This window comes from Haliotis asinina, chromosome 9 (genome assembly GCF_037392515.1).
Source record: "Haliotis asinina isolate JCU_RB_2024 chromosome 9, JCU_Hal_asi_v2, whole genome shotgun sequence".
NCBI classification, from domain to species: Eukaryota; Metazoa; Mollusca; class Gastropoda; order Lepetellida; family Haliotidae; genus Haliotis; species Haliotis asinina.
This window is the reverse complement of record NC_090288.1, coordinates 14,249,163-14,266,702: the sequence shown is the minus strand read 5'-3', so window position 1 is coordinate 14,266,702 and position 17,540 is coordinate 14,249,163. Positions and strand designations below refer to the sequence as shown.

Sequence of the window (17,540 nt, the reverse complement as noted above, 5' to 3'; positions counted from 1 at the left end):
TAGTTGGAATATTACTGAGTGCGGCGTGAAACTAAAATCATTCACCGACTCCGAAAACTCATTCATGAAACTCTGTAAAATCTTCCAAGTTAGGCGGACTGCACGTGTTGCGCCTGTGACACAGCACTGCCATTGACATAAGACCTTCAGAACTGAAGACTAATTTGATAAAGCTGACCTGACTTTAAATATGATTGACAGACAGTTACGTTTTTCAAATTAAGTTAGTTCCCATTAAATATGACGCCGTAGCTGTAAGTGTGGATGCAGCTAAAATACGTTTTAGGATGACGGCGACTGTAGGCAATGAAAAAACTCTTTAAAAATACTCTGATAGATATTGTTTCTTTATTTTGAAAAGCAGACGCAGGCGTTATGTTGGTGATTGTTAACCTTAAACCATACTGTTCGATCATAAATCGGAGTGAAAAACGAAACATTTGTCAAAATATCTTTCAAGCCTGGAACCATTTTTGAAGTTGCTAGTTTCAATCTTGTGAAACAGAGAGTGAGTGAGTATGGTTATGCGTGTTTTTCAGCAATAATCCAGCACATGTGTGGCGAGCGAACGGCTTAACCACTGTGCTACCCCACTTTCCCTAAAATTTGTTCCGTAAAGTTAGAAACAGTCATGGTGATGTCAAAGATCGCGAAATGTCATTCAGAGGTTAGGTGTGTGATGGATATGGTCCTAGTTTAGTGCTTGTGAGCACAGCTAGGACGTAACGGTGTAAAACAAGATTCATTTACTATAATAAGGTATAAAACTGTATCCCATGAGGATGCGCCATGATCAACTTTGTATAAAAGAATTTTTTGTCAAACCGAGAAAATCAAGATTCAAATAACACGTATAATCCAAAATAGTTCAACTAGTCACGTCACACTGTGGTTACAGAAATTCTGCGGCATAGTTGACTTGACTGTTAACGTATTACGGCTAATCGCGTATATACTCAAGGAAAGAAATACAGGAACAGGAACCAGAAGAAACTTGATCTTCGAAATGAGGGGTTTCAAATCACACTTTCTGGTCCATTAATCACCTGGTTGTTTGTTTTCTACACTGATCGGCCTCTCGTTGTGGTTGCATTCATGTAAGTATGTATTTTCTTAATCCTGCGAGAACGTCGGATGGTACACGTAGGGCAGAACATATTGACCCTTTCGTGAAACACCAGAGGAGAGTCCGCACGGTTCCCATCCAGGTGACCAACTTTTGTTTGCTTGTGTCCATTTTTATACTGTGTTGGGAACAGAGTGGGTATGGTTTTACGCCACTGTTAGCAATATTCCAGCAGTATGACGGCGGGGGACTCCAGAAATGGGATTCACACTTCCACTGGGCTGCACCACAGCCCCTCTTTTCTTCGACGCCAAACGGCATCCAGAGTAAATATAGTTGCTTTTTATGTGTGCATTTCTTCAGTTAAGATTAGCTAAATTCATACGCCATGTGACAAAAGTAAATTTCAACTCAGTCACACAGACGAGACCTTGTTGCCAGGACCTAAAGTCCTCACAACAATCCCCGTGTTTTAGCAGCCAAGCCATAGTTGTGCACGCCGACATGTAACACTCACCAAAAACGTTTAAATCTGGAATACTCAAATCAGTTGTGAAAGCAAATTACTATTTCACAACATATTTCAGCTGCATGTCGTTCGCATTCCACTATTTAGAACCGTGATGGTTCTATATGTTTTTGCAAATTGAAAAAAACAAACAGATGGAATGGTTAACTCGCAGAGGTAGAGATGTACGTTAAGTGCATCAGCCCTATTTGTAAAATCCCCCATGTAGATTGGTCTCCGTAGCTGGATGTAAAAGCCGACAGGAAAGAATAATATTATCTAATTGTCCGTTGATGTAAAGTAGCTTCACGATGGTTTAACAACTCAACAAAAATAAAGTCGCAAGTGCTATAGCTCACCTGAATTTCTGTGGAATAATATTTCAGACAACCAAAATACGCGACAAATTAGTACAGATAAAACATATGACCAACCAAATTTAATAAAATATCTGTTGAAGAGAGAGAAGCCACAATTTCAATATGGCCGAAGTGGATGCCATGAATAGTTTGTGGAAACAAGTACTGGTTCCACAAATTGATAAGACATCTTTGCATAAGTGAGGTACATTGAAATTAATAGAAGAGCGCTTAGCCAATCAGAAAACGACCTTTATATGTGAGGCAATCGTCGTCATCATCATCACTATCATCATCATCCCATCACTACACCCGTCATCATCACCACCACCGTCATCGTCATCATCATCATCATCATCTTCATCATCATCATCACCATCATCAATAAAGTGATCTTTATCATCACTACAACGCCTGAGTACAAGTGAAACCGATGCCCGTGTTAATCAAACTAATAGGCAAACAACGCAAAAGGTAATTAGTTTGAATATTTATAAGCACCCTCCATCTAATGGCCTATGCCAAACCATCCACTCGTTAAACGACAGCATAAATATTTAAGTACGCCCAAAGGGAACACTGGAACAATAGATTTAAGTGATATTGATATGTACGGTATTAGACAGACTTTGCCCGCACTAAATGTGTATTCACTCTCTGATTGCTGATAGGAGTGGATATCTCACAATCATACATAATACGCAGAATATTAACTGAGGCAAACATTAAGCTTTATGTATCATATCGACTCATGTTGAATTTGGTATTATAAAAGAAGCATTTGACAATCTTATAGATGACTCTTTTTATAGCGATTTCACAGATACGTCATAGAGGTTGGAGATCAGTATATTTTAAAATGTTTATGAGCTCAAATACTTATTTAGAACATTTTTTTAAAAAAAAGAAAACTATTCTATAGACAATGGCTACTCAACTTACATGTGACAGAGTATCTCATTGTGCATGCACTATAAAGACATAACTAAAGCTAGGTTACCCTAGTGGTTAAGGCGTTCGCTCGTCACGCCGAAGACCCGGGTTCGATTCCCCCCACATGGGCAAAAGTGTGAAACCGATTTCTGGTGTCCTCCGCCGTGATATTACTGAAATATTGCTAACATTGGCGTAAAACTAAACTCACTCACATCTCTCACACGTGCGCGCTTTTTGTAAGTACTATAATCTTGTTTGGCGCAACCAGCATTTACGATTCATACATGTGTTTAAGAACTTATCTGTTAAGAATGGGAGTTAACGCAGCATTCAGCAATATTCAAGATGTACACCGACGGTCTATAATTAATAATGCAAGTTAGGACCAGACATTCCAGTGATCAACATCATGAGCATCGAACTACCCGACTCAGATACAATGACATGTGTCGATCAAGTCAGCGAGTCTGACCACCCGTTGCCACTAGTCGCCCCTTACAAGCATGGGTTACTAAAGACTAATTTTCATACGAATCTTAAAGGAATTCTATCTGGCACAGTTTGGATTTCGTACCTGCATCCAGAAGGACCAAGCATTAACTGACTAACAATTTGAAACCAATAGGCCACTGAGCTACAAGTGAGCTTGAATGCTGTGAAATGTTAAACACATGGGAGGTTTTAACACGGTTGGCTGATCAAGCTCCTTTAACAATCAAGGGCCTAATCTCGTAGAAAATATCCATTTCGCATGCAGAAAAGATACCAACGCGCTTCATTTGCAAGAGAATCGGGTTTCAAAATAGATAGCGTTAAACTTGTTGTGCGTGTTATAGCATGTGGATCCCGCTATAAAAGTGAGCACTTGAGAATCTCGAGACTACTGCGGTGTGCAATTGCCAGTTGTTTCGCCAACAGTTACACCACCGTTACATAAAACAGATGTATATTCTGGTTGTTCAGTTGGACCTGTTCAAGTGAATACTAATACATTGCGTGCCCGTGTCGCAACTGGTTGGGTTTATTAGTGTGGGGGCGTGCGCATTTGTGAGGTGATTGTGAATATGTCCGTACAGCCGAGACAGGTCACCGTCTGACATCTAAGTGTCGAGAAATCGTCAACAATGTCCTAACTTTCTTTAAACAATTAGCTTCAGATGATTCAGTGTTTCCTATTCGGGCGTTTAGGCAAAGAGCTCCCCTATTTGATGAAATTAACTCGACCTGCCGTTTGTGCCATCTCCGGGGTCATGCATATATTTAGAGTAGCTCAGTGTTCGTACCGGTATGCACGATTACCATGCATGAAGATGGAACAGTGAGTGATTGAATTGGGTTGTACACCTCTTTTAGCAATATTCCAGCAATATAGTGGCGCGAGACGCAAGAAATGGGCTCATGCTGTTGGTCACTGGAATGTCTGGTGCATTATTTACAAACCATCGCCATATAGTTGGAATATTATTGCTGATTATGGTGTAAAACTAACCTCACTTACTCAAACACCATTCAGTAAACCTCAACAAGAAAACACATTAAACCTAACGTGCACCAAATGTAAAAATGACCTCTCATGAATATTCATCGGGTTCAGCAACCAGGTCGAGGTCTTCTTTACTGCGTTCACCAGCACTGGCACTGTCTTTCGTTGTCAGTATTCGAGGTTGAAATTTAATAAAGACCTATTCCTCTGTGAGTACCATCACGAACTCGCCTTGTCAAATTCCACGCAGAATCGCTGATTATGCAGAACAATTAATTTCTGAGAACACTTTAGGAACCCCAAGAGTCCAGTCTTACAAAGTGACCTTAGCGTTACTGCTGTCGAAATTCCCATCGTCTACAAGCACTTCGGTATCGAATCTCTCAGCTCACTTAATAAGAGTGGTTTTGATCTGTTCCCGAACAACATGTGCGAAACAAAAACTTCTGTTTTCACGTCAATTCGGACTTGGCAATTCCAACCAATCAAGAAAATAGTTGAAACAAAAGAAAACTGTCAATTGAATGCATGTCAATTACTGTGCGTTGAAACAGCGTCCTGCTTAACAAGTATCAGCGAGTTGGCAAGGCACCACTGAGACAAACTGGTCCACACCTGTCGCAGAGCGTAACGCGAAGTTGACAGGTATTCGACAGGTACTCGATACCCCCTTGAGAACATGATAACCACTTTTACTCAAACAAAAAATATTGGAAATTTCGAAAATCCAATTTCAAGCCCTGTCAATCAAATGTCACTTGATAAAATCGGCAATTTCAGATCGAACTCGTTTGTGAATGACTGCACCGTTGTCTGACTCGGTTGCTGAGGCTTGTTCATGCAGAAATACGGATGAAGTTCCAGTAGTCTCAACAACTAGGGACATGATAATACCCTTTAGTCCGTTTGGAGTCAAATGGGAACGGTGAATGATAAATATCTCAAAATAGGGACAAGAGCACTAAACATAAATCAGACACATGGTCCTGAAACCTCACTAAAGAACAGGATCTGAAATCTCACGCTTTTTGATCGATCACGGAAAAAGTTGTTTAAGAAACCATCATACAATATTGTGCTATTTTTGGGCTTCATGTCAAGGGTATAAAACGGCTGGTGGAACACTACCAGCACACATTCAGGTGGAACTCAGCACAGTCAGGTAAGGTGACCCCAGGCTAGCTGTTCTCAAAAAGTTCGTAGCCCTACGAACTTCTTATGCCCATTCTTAGCACATTGACTACGATCAAAGTTAAGAATTACCAGGGCTACGAACGTTCCGGGTACAACGGTCCAGCTTGCCAGGCGCTGTTCCGTCGTGTCTTTTGATCCCAAACGCACTATAGTGGTTAAATAGTTCGCTCGTAACACCAAAGAGTCGGTTCGATATCCTACATGAGTGTGTGAAGTCCATTTCTGGTGTCCCCGCCGTGATACTGCTGAAATATTGCAATAACCGGCGTTATTGCAAAAACTGCATACTCACTGCAAAAACGCGAGCTCATACTACTGCAAAAAGCATACTCACTTTGAACTACCAAGAACTAAATCGCAAGATTGGTATTTTACGCCGCACACGGCAATGGTTAAGCTATAAAAAGCTGTCCGAGTTTACGTCCGGACGAGACAATAAATCAACTGAACATAAATCATGCTATACCCTGACGTGTACAGAATGTATACTGAGAGGAAAAAATAAAGGATCACATGAAAGCACAAGTGTTCCTTTATTTTTGTCCATGGTTTCTTCACATGCTTTGTAACGCATTGCTTCTGAAGAGACCTGGAAAACATCCAGTCTGACAGTGTAGCTCTGAACGTGAAAAAGTGATTACTTTTCAGAATGACCTTTTCATATTTCATATTTGCTGGTTTGAAGAACTTTGTAACCAAACCAAACCAAAACTTTATTTCGTACTGAAGAGGCCGCAGTCCTATAGTACACAAAACAACGGAGTATTCCCAGACAAAAATCTCATTTCTAATGGCACTGCAGTTCTTTCAATCAGTGAGAATTAGAATACTTTCAAATGTGTCCATATTTACCAGAATGATGTAATGTTGAATGCTGCCCAGAGTGAAATGTTAAATGAAAGTGTTTCCGTGACCTAAATGATCTATGTATCGTTCAACAGACTCTCTGCGCAAATAGCCCTGTCTGTGATCATCAAAGATTCCTAATATGCAGTTGGCCATTATTTACGCTCTAATGGTGTCTTGTAAATTAAGATTGTACCTTATGAATTTGGTTTCCTTTGTTACGTCATTATTTCGTATCAGAGTTCAATGTACAATAAAACACAAGGGGTCATACCTAAGAATATGCTTCCAGTTAACAAATATAATTTTCCCTGGTTCGTTTCAGATATCACGCCTAATTACTGAAACCTTCATTAATTAGACATCACCACTGAGTGAAAGGGCATGAGACATACATAACCCCTGATTATACTTGGTTCTTATAACATACATAAGCAGGACTGAACGATTTATGTGTACTTGTCCCCTTTCGGTGTGGACGTTTAAATCTTCCAAGTTGTAGTTGTAGTCTCTTAATCAGTTTTACTCAGTGTTAAAGTCTTTGGATGAATCTGGCGCACGACATGTTATGAATATGTTATTTAGATTTGGGTTTGGCTTTGTTTGGATTTCCCTGGATATTGGATGCATTGATGGTTTCATATCTGTTCTTAAGTAGAGATTGTCTGGTAACCTTTCACCAGATTGGTACTCATCCCTGCATGAGACAATCAAGTGTTCGGATTATATACTTTTCAAGTACTTACATGATGAATCTTATCTCAGCTAGATATTGCCCCATATTTAAGAAATTGTTTGAGAAAATTTAGATGGCGTAATCTACATAGTTCTGAGGCCGGTCGATATAGCATTGTCCCTTATTATTCAAGAATGTCCTTCTTGTAAAATATAATCTTAATTTAATCGAAGATGAAATGCATGTTTTACTATATTGTAGAGCCTTCCTGAATAAAAGGAAAAGAAATCTTGATTAATATTTGAAATATTTGGAAAGACCCCCGAACACATCTTTGGAGCATATCTGGGTCAAGATTGGTTGTCCTGTGCAACAAAGGGATCCTCCTGTACAGACCCTGGCCCAGTTGGAAGCTGTTTTATATGAGAAATGACGCAGAATGTCCTTCAGAGGACCAGGAGGCTGACAGGGGTGTGAGGAGGAGTGTACTATCTGTAATACAGTCATGCGGAGGTTACACTCGGTACTGACCTTGAATCGTACGTATAAGACACGCAATATGACATTTTGAATGTTTACATTCACCAATAACATCAACCTTGAACATTGAAGGGCCTTACTTGCACAGACATATTTTTGTATGAAATTTAAATTTTCATTTTTTTACAGTTAGTAATTATCATCATAAAGTCATCATGTATTTCAATCATTTTGAAGGTTTTTTTTCTTCACGAGTTTGAAATCACAAGGCTGAAGGTTGAGTCGAAAGATCATACGGGTGAGAAAAACTCGAAAAACCCAACATTGCCAAAATACATTGCTGTGCTAAGTTCTTTGTGCAGATATATATGTTATTCTGGAAGAGTGTTTTTTTATGAATTGGGCTACTTTTGCCCAGTATTTTCCTTCATGAATAAAATATGTTTGTGCGATACTAATCGATCTGCGCAATTGGGATACGATGACAAGTAACAGCGTGACCTCCCGATCCCGCTAGTCAGCGAATGGGCTGCTAAAGACTCTTTAACCCGGATCTTCACGAGTTTGAAATCACAAGGCTGAAGGTTGAACGCGTGATAAGAAGAAAAGACCAGTGGCCCGTCATTTGATAATTTTCATTCTAATGAATCAGTTTTAGCAACCGTAAAATTAAACATTTCCAGGATGCCGACAAGGGCCTAATCCCACGCCTCCCTATAGCGCAAGAATTACAAATGGTACTACCAAACAAGGTGCAAAAACCACCACTTCTTGTTCCTACTCAAGAGACCGCTATTAGAATGAAGTATCGATATTGGCAAGAGGTTTAAAGACATCAAGTTATTCTAATTGAAGATGTGAAATCCATTACCAGGTGTCATTATTCAGACTAAATGTAGCTTGTTCTGTTAATACTCTCTTTACTCTTATTACGGTATCAGCTGTAATTGGTTAGGCTCGTCACATGGTCCTTGCTTCTTGTTCAGTTATTCACGAACACGTGCAGCACTACACCTAACGGTAAACTTCTTCATCACAGAGCGGACAGGACCACTGCGAGGACAATGCAAAATCAGTTGCGCGTAAAAACTGCATGGAAATTGATCAATAAAAGATACGAATAAAATTCAGCAGCACAATTTCTTTAGAAGCCTCTTGTGTCCCGTGTTTCAGGCGTCACACGTGATGGGAATTCGATGAGATGAAACGCCAGTTCTACCAGTGGTTATAAGAGAATGTATTGAGTTCTTTATGAATTCTTCCTAACACCGAGCACAGTTCGTTCTCTCCGCCACTCGCGGGACAATACTCCTCACGTAACTCGGATTTATATTTTCAGCTATTTTCAGGATAATTAGGTTAGGAGAATTTGATGGGTAATTACACCTAGGCAGATGCAATTTGCACGGACATTCTGTGCATGGAATTCCACCGCCTGTATTATTTAAACATAAACAGCGATGGAGGGGTCGGGGATTGACGGGTTCATCGTAACTGAACGAGCGTTATTACCCGTTCCCGCGGTGGAGCTGTTGCCGTTACCGAGGCAGGGGCAGCTTGATATATTAACAGGAATGGGGCGATGAATTTGTTGCAAAGTCCATCATTACCCTTTAAAACGGCTTTCCAAGTCCGCGCCTTCTGGTTTTTGTTTGAAAATGAATGACTGAGTTGTCGCCCTTAGACATATCGCGCATTCTACTTGCTGCTTAATCCTATCTTGTCCGAACATAAAACTGTAGTAAATCACTTCAAGAAGAAGTTCTAACATCATGTTTAAAGTTTACATCAATATTTATGCTTAAAGAACTAACGGTAAAACTCGGTTAGGTCGGCAGTTCATTATAACGGTTACACGACCCTGGGTTTCTTTATTAATGCGTTTGATCCGAAATATAAAAGCCAGCTCGAAATGGATTTTTTTCGGAATTTGATAGTACAAGTAGGTTATGTTGACAACACGCAGGACAGATATGGGTTTGTTATTATCATAGGCCTTCAGAGTAGAACGTTTCTTTGTCTTAATTTCAGCCATAATGTTTTCCACACTTTAACCTTGTGAAGATAACGGCCCATTAAGATCTCTGCTGGAAATAGCTTGGTGATTAGTGACGGCTTAACACCCAAAAACCAGTTACGTGAGATGACCAAATCAGTCATGAAAACAATTTTGAATAGAAATTGGCTATCAGCATGAGCAAGACGTGATAACAATATGTTTATTGATCTTATTAGACTGGCCAGGGAAGTGGACCGTTATCACGGCCGCAGATAACCTCTTTTTTACGGTTTTCTAAGGTGACTGAGTGTGATTAATGAGTGAGTGAGTGAGTGTAGCTTTACCCCGCCTTTAGCAATATTCCAGCAATATCACGGCGTAACCAGCAGGAATTGGCCTCAAACAGTGCGAACCATGTGGGGAATCGAACCAGCGCTTTCGGTGTGACGATCGGACGCTTTAACCACTGGACCACCACACCGCACTTTATGAAACATTCACACGTGGGAAGTTTGGTAGAGGATATGGGGTGAGCGAGGAGTGCGTGCGTAGAGTAAGGGGCGTGAGAGGTTTGAGTGAATAATTGAAACGATTGGTTGACGAGGGGTGTGTGCGTCTTAAGATGATAGATTATCGAGGGGTGTGTGCGTCTTAAGATGATAGATTATCGTGGAGTGAGTGAGTTGTAAGACGGTAGATTATCGTGGAGTGAGTGAGTTGTAAGATGATAGATTATCGTGGAGTGAGTGAGTTGTAAGACGGTAGATTATCGTGGAGTGAGTGAGTTGTAAGACGGTAGATTATCGTGGAGTGAGTGAGTTGTAAGACGGTAGATTATCGTGGAGTGAGTGAGTTGTAAGACGGTAGATTATCGTGGAGTGAGTGAGTTGTAAGATGATAGATTATCGAGGAGTGAGTGAGTTGTAAGACGGTAGATTATCGTGGAGTGAGTGAGTTGTAAGACGGTAGATTATCGTGGAGTGAGTGAGCTTTAAGATGACTGACTACTGAGAGGTGAGTGGCTTTTAAGAAGACTGATTATAGAAGGAGAAGCGCCTGACTGCGATGATTGATTAAGGAGGAATGTGTGAGCTTTAAGATGATTGATTAACGAGGGTACATCAGAGTTTTAAGTTTTCAGAGGATTGATTATAGGGCGAGTGAGTTTTAAGGTGATTGATTATCCTGGTATGATTGAGTGTTTGGGACTACCAATTAGCAGGATGATCTCTCCTCCTCCCCACCCACAACCCCAACCCCCCTTCCCTAAAGAAAATTAATAGTTAAAAATAAAAACATAAATAAATTAACAAACAAACCAACACTACACAAACGAAAAACAAAGAAACGCACACCCCAAGAGCAAGAGCATACCAGCATATACAATCACACTGACATATACACACACTTGCATGCATCACGCATCATAACCTAAAGCATACTATTAGAGACGTTTGACGCTTCTAAGGTAAGTAAAACTCTCCTCACCTCAGCTGAAAATGGCGTCCCTTCAATAGTATGTTCTGAGCCACGATCATCTTCACTACCAAAGTGGAGTTTTATTTGCGACACCCTGTAGTGGTACATCAGAGGGCCGTCACTGATGTTGAGGGAGCTAAAACTGGACTCGTCCACTACCAGCGTGACGTCACGTCCGGTGTTCACGAGCGTCCCGTGAATCTGGAAACAAGAGTAAGTGAGTGAGTCATGTTTTGCGCAATATCTTGCCAATATCTCAGCAATATCACCGCGGGGGGCACACAAGAATTTGGCTTTGCAGCTTTGCATCAATCCGCGGATTCGAACCCGGGTCTTTGGCGTGACGTGCGAACGCTTAACCACTAGGCTACCCTACCGAATGGTAAAACGGTCTCGTGTAACGGTAAGCTTATTTGACGTTTAACATTATTCCTGCTATATCAAGGCAATCTATGAACATAAGAGTACGTGTATGGCACACTGGTGCATGGCTGATATCACGTTCCACTCCATCAGACAAAACGAAATCATTTAACATGACCATTCGATTCTGTTTAATCGCCTATAATGACAAGCGACATGATCTTAGATACCTGTCCTTACCTAACACCTCATTGGGTCACCCGTTGTTTAATGCCGCACTCAGCAATATTTCAGCTATGTGACGGTGGTCTGTATTCATCGAGTCTGGATCAGACAATCCTGTGATCAATAGCATGGATCTAAGCAACTGTGATACGATGACATGTGTCAACCAAGTCAGCAAGTCTGACCCTTCGATTCCGTTAGTTGACTCTTACGAGAAGCATTGGTTGCTGAACACCAATTCGAAACCAGGAAACAATTTGAATACTGATGTCAACCAAGATCTGGTACACTGATCTACTGAGGGAGTAAATTCAAGGTAAGAAGACTGATGGCACTATTCCAACACCAGGAATGGGCTTTACACGCGGAGAATCGAACGTGGGCCTTCGACAAAACGAGTGGACGCTTTAACCGCACCGCCACCAAACCATTCACTCATCCAATACAAGTAGTGAGTGAGTTTTGTTTTTCGCCGCTTTTAGCAATATTCCAGCAACATCAATATCAGGGACACCAGACATGAGCTTCACACATTGTACCCATGTGCGTATCGAACCCAGACCTTCAGCGCAATGAGCAAACGCTTTAAGCACAATGCTACCCCACATCTTGAGGTGTCTGACGGTGTACCTAGTCTCATCTATGTCATAATTACGTCATTAACGACCACCCTTTAGCTTGAGTGCAAGTTATCTTCACGATACGTCTATCGCCGTCTGATTCGACGCCATACTCCATGATAACTGCAAGACACAGTCAAACGAAAACTTCCTGATCAAGCTCACCAATACACTCTAACTCAAGGATCTCACCCTGCGAGTCCTGTTTCTTGTCCTAATTGGACTCGACACAATCCTGTCATCGTACACGTTGCAAATATGCATGCACAACTACACATGGCAGGAAACAGGCCAAATACACATTAGAAAGAAGTCACACATTTTTTTCTATTTTATTTTATTCAGTGGGGTTGCAATTGAGACGAAGAGCTGATATGACACACAGAAATCGCATTCGGTTCCAGATGACACGCAAGGTATATGGAGCAGTGCCCATTATAGAACCAGACACGAGTTTCATAGCGTTGGTTGAAGCTGGAATATGTACGCTCAGAAAACGGTAATTACTCTCAAAGGACCGTATTTGCTTGAAAAAACTGTAATTTATTCAATAATTGGCATAGAACGACGTAATCTTCAAACACGCGGCTATGTAATTGAGCGTCAGATTGCAAAACGGGAGATGCGCGCTGCCATAATCAATTACTATATAAGGCATCATGGTTTTTCTTAAAGGATTCCTTGAAAAGACGCCCAGTGATGTTCGAAGTAAAGTTTTGACGTCCTTGCCTTTGATCATTATCGTCATAAGAAAACACGAGGCATTTGAAACAAAAAAAAGAATATTTACATCCATAAGTTCGGCACGCGTTTGCTTTGACGAAAGGCCTCTCAGACCGAACAGGTCGAAAGACTGTAATAAGGTTTTGGCTTTTGTCGAAATAAATGTCCTGTCGTTTCATTTTGCAATGCAATTTAGTTATTTTGTTTGATCGAGAAATGCCGGTTTGAAGTGTTTTTGAAACACCGAATCGTGTTTGTGAATAAAACGCTTTGTATGATTGAGATGGAACGAGCTATATTTTGACGGACAAAAACACAGTATGAGCGGTAATTTAATTGACTGTTCTGTCTCAAACACAACTGCAGTTTTTCAAAAACAGGACCGCGATGTTTAAGAACACAAAGGGCTTAATGCAGAAGTCTGGAAATAATTGCTGAGCATTTGAGACAACAGCCAACCGTCGTATGTGTTCTGCTGCTCCGCCAAAGCGTGCCCGAAGACTGTGATCGTAACCTAAAATCCTCTCGTTCGTCTTATTATTGTTTCGTGTTTTGTCAACGCATAGCTGGGCCTGTGGGTTTCAGAATGATGCGCATTCGTAACTACCCGTGCCATTTCTTCAAGCCGGATGTCCACTCGCACGCCTCTCGTGGTCGTGTTCACGACTGGACGTTATCTTTGATTCCATTTGAGACCGATGAATTGCTCACTAACACAAAATCTTATAATTGCAACAAAACCAAATTTTGCACAGCCACATGAAATCGACAGACCAACTCTGATGATGTGTCTCATAGTTTGGGACACCCGAATTAAAAAGTTGTTTAACAAACGATCATCATTTTCTTGTCACCTTTCGCTATTTTGTACGAGGGGGGCCTCTTGCTGGTAGAACAGAGTCTTCCCTGATGACGACTGGCTTGATGGTGGCATTGTCCAGTCCACTTTGCTCCCAATAATGTCTTTCATTCTCAACTTTCTCAACGCACTTTTGCCATGTTTCCTGCGTGATGGTGTCTTTTGACTGTTCAATAATCGTCTGTACATCCCGAAGTTTGAATGTTACATTTTCCCTGCCAACATCCGATTTCATGATACCCCAAATGAGTTCTATTGGGTTTAAATAGATAGGGTGGCAATCGCAAAACTGAATGACCATGTTCTGTAAGGTACTCATCAACCTTAGGTGTGGTTTTATTTGACTTTATGAAGTCATACAGAGCAGGTTTGGGTGCTTTTTCTGGATTTGTTTTGCAATGCAACCATTCTATCGTGCCCCCCACCCCCCTTCACACTGTTAGCATCTGATGAACCACACCTAAGAAGTCAGCGCCATACCCATGTTAGTTTCAAGCTACTAATAAACGTACAAGACTTGCATCACTTGGGAGTTCCTTCAAAGAGAGCTGCAACGTCGTCCTGCAGAAATATCGCTCAGGGCAGCGTTCAGCCAAACTCATTCACTGAATGAAGCCCATTTCTGGTGTATCCCGCTGTGATATTGCTGGAATATTGCTAAAACCGGCGTTAAGCAACTCACTTAGTCACTCATTCCTTGCACGGGGTGGAGTGTGTCTCGCTCAGCCAGAGTGATGTCACACACACCATAACCAATCCAATACCAAATGTGTAATGAGGTCCGAGGTTCACGTTCACGTCCACGTCGCCAACACGACTCAGAACATCAAGGAACATCAAGTGAATCGGGACTAACCCGAAAGCATACCACGTGACCAGCGACGATTACTTCAGTGTCACCATTTGTGCAACATCGACAACTGTTGGTAATATGATGAATTGTATGTACTGTCCGACTGAGCGTCACGATGAATTGTATGTACTGTCCGACTGAGCGTCACGATGAATTGTATGTACTGTCCGACTAAGCGTCAGTGAACACACGGGTTTGCAATGGAAGGTATTTTCAAAATATGTCCTTGACGATGTGTAAATCAACGCTTTACAATATTAAAGCAGGCAAGAATCTAGAATTATGTAATATGTACTTTCAGGCGAGGTTTAAGGTTTATATTAAGTAATTCTATAAAGACAACACCTGCAGAAATCCGACCTGTTAGTTTTCTTCAAAAGAATAAAAACGTCATCCAGGAAAGCATACTTATAACACTATCAACCTTTCACATTTAACTAAAGAGCAGGCCGTTTTTAACAGAGTGGATGTAACTGTTTACACCTGCGTGATTTCCGTATCCTATTAGGGCGACACATTAGCCACTATATCGTTATTCACGGATCCAGACATGGTAAAAACCACATAACGTTCGCGTGATTAACGTTTTTGTGAGTTTCAGTTTCATAACCTGACATATCAAGATGTGTTGGCATATATAGAGACCACAAGCGGACCTGTGTCCACGGTTACAAACACAAAAATCATCAGGATGATAACAGCATTCTTCACCGAGGCATGATAACAGCATTCTTCACAGGTGCATTCCGATTGTCCCCGAATGACACTGCTGCTTCCGCATGCACCGTTCACAATAGACCAAACACGATTTAATTTTGCATCTTACATACCACTCATGTGCATAACAGGCATCGATTTCTCATTAAGTTGAACAATTATGGTGCGTATCATCGAACAGAGTAACTACCCCCAAGTTCATTTAGTGACTCAAGGATTATTTAACATTCCAGCAGAATCCCATTGGCTGACGGTGATAGAACTGTTGGTGCCATCCTGCCTGGCCGCCCAGGTTGAAGAATGGCAGGGTCATTAAATCTCTGATCTATTTATTGCCAATGACAACAGCTAGCCTGGACCCCAGCTGCGCTTTAATGTAACGTGTAGCAGGACTCTTTGCACAGAAGACCTTAACATGAAACAAACTACAATCTACCAAAGGAGAACCTGTACTTCCCATGCCAAAGTAGCTACTGCCATAAAGCAATTGTTGTAAAATCGTTGATCAAGGGATTGGTTATGATTGAGGTGGGCTTCAACTATGTGACTACAACCTACACAAACATAAACATTCGAGCTCAAAGCTGATGAATCAGTAATGATTCTGGCAGTTTGCTTAAGGACATTAGCATTCTTTTGTGGAGTTATCTTTTGGTTAGTGCAAGGCTGAACTTGCATGATAAAAGCGGTGTATTGATTTCACGAGAACAACTGAAAAGATAATGGTTCTCAAGGTAAAGTTCGTGGTTTATTAAAGAGTAAACGAAAGGTGACTGCAAAGCATTGTATTATAAGGCAAACATGCGTTACTGCACTTGCATAGAGATATACGTGCACATGGTTGAGTGTGAGTGTGTGTTGTGCTGGTACGTACACTGGTTCCGACTTTTCAAATGTGAGGAACCCTACATGCCGCGAAGGAGTTTAAAACGAACACCACACTCAGACACTTAATACTGACTGCGAGCAGATTCGTTGATTAATCCCCTACATGTAACATCAAGTACCATTTTAACATCATTGAGGTTACGAGGGAATCGGACAACCAACCTTCAACTCTCAGGGCATATGTAAATGGTGGTTCACTGGTTCTAGAGGTTAATCATAAATCTTTAAGATAAGTTTAAACAAAACAAACCCGATACGATAGTGTTCCTTTCGGAAAGTGATTCATGAACACATGCTCCGTCATCGTATCACTTCATTGCCTGGTTCAGGCTCGATGTTTTGTGCTGAACACATTATGATTATTCATGGTATGGTCACAATTTTACAATCAACTCCACTGTCAGCAGAGATTCTATCTACCTACAAAATTACTCTCGTGATTTCGACCAACAAAAAAAATTATGAAATTACTTCTGTTTAACCGTTATAAGGTTGCACTACTTCAGCTGCCGAGGCCTCTCTCTAATGGCTATAATAATCTGACATAGTGACTTAAGAAGTTTATAAGAGTAAGACAACTAAAAAGCATCAAGTCGGAGGATATCCTTGGCTGATACCGAGTGTTTAAATAGTGTAAAAAGTCTTAAGTAGGAAACCAATTACTACGAACCGTTATTGGTATCTCCATAGTGAGCCGGCGAAGACTGGGATCGAAGAGTAGGGCACGTGGTTGAATATCGATCGGTGATTGGTACTTTCCGGTTGCGCATAAGGACCAATCAGGGTTGAGATTTCCCCAGTAGCGCGGACCTGAAGGAAAACAGCCATCTATTACATCATACAGTTTTCATTTTGTACCGAGAAATTAAAACCACATTAAGTCTAAACCAGAGGAAGCTAAATCAATTAACGAACGCTGGTCGGCAATTCGCAGAGGAGTAACCCCTAGTCCAGATATGGAATCCGTCAATAGAGGGACGGTTTTTGTCGCAAATGGACAGCTTTTTCAGCTCTAGTGTTTGCAAAATGAAGAGAAGGGACATAAAAAAAAATAAGGCAAGATTTATGGGAGAATCAATAAACCACAAGGAATCCAGACTGCCAATGGTTCCTGATATCAAACGAGGTCCCACCTTGCTGGTTATGATTAAATGCATGAATCAGGACCGACTCGGAGAAATTAAATCTCGAAAGATTTATTCTGGCATTGCGACATCAATAATAGGATATTTTTATCCAGCTCACGTGTTTTGACACTGGGAATCA

The 17,540-nt window shown here is 41.1% G+C and overlaps 1 protein-coding gene across 2 annotated transcripts in view; it reads right to left on the bottom strand.

Moving 5' to 3' along the window:
- Positions 1–17,540, bottom strand: part of LOC137295988 (carbonic anhydrase-related protein 10-like) — a 116,342-nt gene that overhangs the window by 17,216 nt on the left and 81,586 nt on the right. The window contains exons 3-4 of one of the 2 annotated variants that reach the window (XM_067827605.1): positions 16,945–17,084; positions 11,036–11,227 (exon numbers count right to left, since the gene is read on the bottom strand). In XM_067827605.1, coding sequence (XP_067683706.1) covers positions 11,036–11,227; positions 16,945–17,084 — 332 coding nt within the window. The remainder of the gene's footprint in view (positions 1–11,035; positions 11,228–16,944; positions 17,085–17,540) is intronic. The other variant, XM_067827606.1, reaches the window with a different exon arrangement.